The sequence below is a fragment of the Loxodonta africana genome, chromosome 10 (genome assembly GCF_030014295.1).
Source record: "Loxodonta africana isolate mLoxAfr1 chromosome 10, mLoxAfr1.hap2, whole genome shotgun sequence".
Classification (NCBI taxonomy): domain Eukaryota; kingdom Metazoa; phylum Chordata; class Mammalia; order Proboscidea; family Elephantidae; genus Loxodonta; species Loxodonta africana.
Window position 1 is genome coordinate 109468051 of NC_087351.1, and position 2895 is coordinate 109470945.

The following is a 2895-nucleotide window of genomic DNA, read 5'->3' on the forward strand; positions in this document are numbered from 1 at the left end:
AATGACTTGGGGCTCTCAGTCTGAAGCTGCCTGGCACGTACCCCCTCACCTACCCTTGAGCCTGGGGTCCTCCCTGCCGAGGGAGGGGCCCCACCTGCGCAGCCCAGCCGGGCCTGACCTTGAGGGGGCCGGCCTGGCTTCTAGCCACGAGACTGACCCGAAATGGCGGAGAATGCCTGCATCCTCGGGCTGGCCTGGAAGGAATCCGTTTAGCTTCTCTTGCGCACACAGAGGCGCTCTTCGGGGAACGAGGCGCAGCCTGCCTTGACCACAGTCCCAGCTCGGTGCTCAAGTGAGGGATGGCAGAAAGGCCGAGCAGGCCCTGGCAGCTCCCGGGACGGACGTGACGTGAGCGAAGCCGGAGAAGAGGGAGCTGGCGGGACAGAGCTGGCGCCAGAAAGCCCGGGGTTGGGGACGCTGGGGGGCGGAGAGAAGCGCGGACTCGGAGGCTCCCAGGGCTTCCGCCTCGGTGGCAGGGCGGGAGGGGCGTGAGCGTCCGGACGCTGGGGCCGACCCAGACGCTGCGGGCGCAGGCCTGGGAGCGAGTGAGGACGCCCACCCTCCCAGGCGCACGGGCGGCGCGCGCACCCTCCGGACCCCCTCCTCGGTTGTCTCCCCTGCTGGGTCCCCGCTCCTCCTCGGCCCCCTCCTCTTCTTCGGTCTCAACCCCCTTTGCCCCCCGCCCCGCCCGCCTGTCCCCCGCCCGCCTGTCCCCCGCCCGCGTTCCCAGCGTCGCGGCCATGGCGTGGCTGGCGCCGCGGCCGGCCAAGGGCTACCGCGTGGTGCTGCTGGGCAGCGCGGCCGTGGGCAAGACGGCCCTGGCCACGCAGTTCGCCTGCGGGACCTTCCCGGCGCACTGCGAGCCAGCGGTCGAGGACCTCTTCAGCAAGGTGATCGAGGTGAACTCGGCGCCCGCGCTCCTGGAGATCGTAGACACGGTGGGCGCCGCGCACCTGGTCACGCTCACCGACCTGTACATGCGCGACGGCGACGGCTTCGTGCTGCTCTACAGCGTGGACAGCGAGGCCTCGTTCGAGGCGGTGCGGCCGCTGCGGGAGCGCCTGGGCCGCCTGCGGGGCCCCCGGGCCATCCCGCTGGTGCTGGTGGCCACCAAGGCCGACCGCGACGCCGAGCGCCAGGTGCTGTCGGCGCGGGGCCGCGCGCTGGCCCGCGAGTGGCGTTGCCCCTTCCTAGAGATCACGGCCAAGAGCAAGCTGATGGTGGATCAGGTGTTCACGCAGATCGTGCGGGAGATGGAAGCCCTGGCCCCGGCCGAGGCCCAGGTCCCAGACGTCCCCCCGAGTGCCCAGGAGACGTGGCCATCGGAAAGATTCATTGGCTAATACGCAACCGTTAATTTTCCACCTGAATCGCTTTTCGGGATTTCTGGAGCTGGGGTTTCTACTCCGTGCCTTGCAAGTTATCGCTGGGCCGAAAACCAGCGGCTACTTCTGCTTCTTAACTCTAGCCGGCGCTTCAAGCTGTCTGCGGATCTAAAGTACTTGGTGAAAACTTTAAAACTTTACCTGTGACAGTGCTTTAAGAAAAAAACCAAAATCCTCCCTTTTTCCTGTAGGGAGAAAGTGTTACCCTTTTCTTCAAGGGGAATTTGTGATAGGATTATTTTTTGTAATTAACACCTGCTGAGCTACTCAGCTATTTGAAATTGTCTTGGGAACATGAGGGAGTTTCAGAATTTCAATTCCATGAGGCTCCCTCTCTCATTTAGAGTATTGAATTGCCAGCAGTAACATCTAAATATAGTTATGAGTGTTTCTAAATGTAGCTACGCATACTAGGGTTGCTTTGCAAAGGCATAGCGTATCCCTGGGAGGGGAGAAAACAAGTGTGCCCACAGAAAGAGCTCAGCTGCCTTAGCTCTGTACGTGGCATCTAGTCGACGTCTGCATCTGTGAAATGTGCGAAAACAAGATTCTTTTACAGTTGCTGGTTTTTAATATTTGTCTTTCTAAATGATATTGAAAACTATCATTGCTTAAGTTTTCTTACACTGTCTCTTTGCTTTTAAGCTTTTCCTGGAAACAAGTTAGTAACTATGGGGAAAACAGCACCACACACCCTTGTTGGTTTTTGCAAAAGTGCTTTCAACTGCCAGCATTTTTCCCGTGGCTTGCCAGATTAGCATATTTTGTCCGAAAACCTGCATAGTTTAACAGTGATTGTTGTGTGGCGTGTCACCGATTCCAGCTTCTATCGACCCTGTGTGACAGAGTAGAACTGACTGTAATCTTTGCAGGAGCAGATTGCCAAGTCTTTTCTCCTGGGTAGCCACTGGTAGGTTCGAACCACCGACCATGGTGCCGCCAGGGCTCCTTGTAACAGTGATACAGATATGAAATAGAACCAAAATGTGTAAGAGTCTTTTTGCATAGTTTTCATAGAATGATATAAGAGATCGTTGCTTTGGTTTAAAAGTGTTGTTAAGCTTTGTGATTGTAAACATTCATCTTGATATGAGTTGTTTGCGTTTATTCACACAAGTTAACGTTTTTACCTCACCTGCTGCAACACGTGTTTCAATGTTAGGAAACCAACTTTAGCCATTTGAACATCCTTCTGAATAAAGTAAACAAGAAAGCTCAAAACCATGCCTTTGATTTGAAATAGCTCATTTTGATAAAGGAAAGTTATGTGTATTATTGTTGTTAGGTGCCATCGGTTTGGTTCCCACTCACAGCGACCCTGTGTACAACAGAGCGAAACACTGCCAGGTCCTGCACCATCCCCACAATTGTTGTTATGTTTGAGTGCATTATTGCAGCCACGGTGTCAATCCGTCCTGTGAAGGATCTCCCTCCTTTTCACTGACCCTCTACTTTTCTACTTTACCAAGCACGATGTCCTTCTTCAGGGACTGATGACTCCTGAATGGGT

General features: G+C 55.5%; 1 protein-coding gene across 1 annotated transcript; it reads left to right on the forward strand.

Moving 5' to 3' along the window:
• Positions 1 to 362: 362 nt before the first annotated feature.
• LOC100667014 (ras-related protein Rap-2c-like) lies at positions 363 to 2606 on the forward strand. Its single transcript, XM_064292925.1, has one exon. It carries the CDS (start codon positions 741 to 743, stop codon positions 1341 to 1343), a length of 603 nt encoding a protein of 200 aa, XP_064148995.1. The 5' UTR covers positions 363 to 740; the 3' UTR covers positions 1344 to 2606.
• Positions 2607 to 2895: the final 289 nt, after the last annotated feature.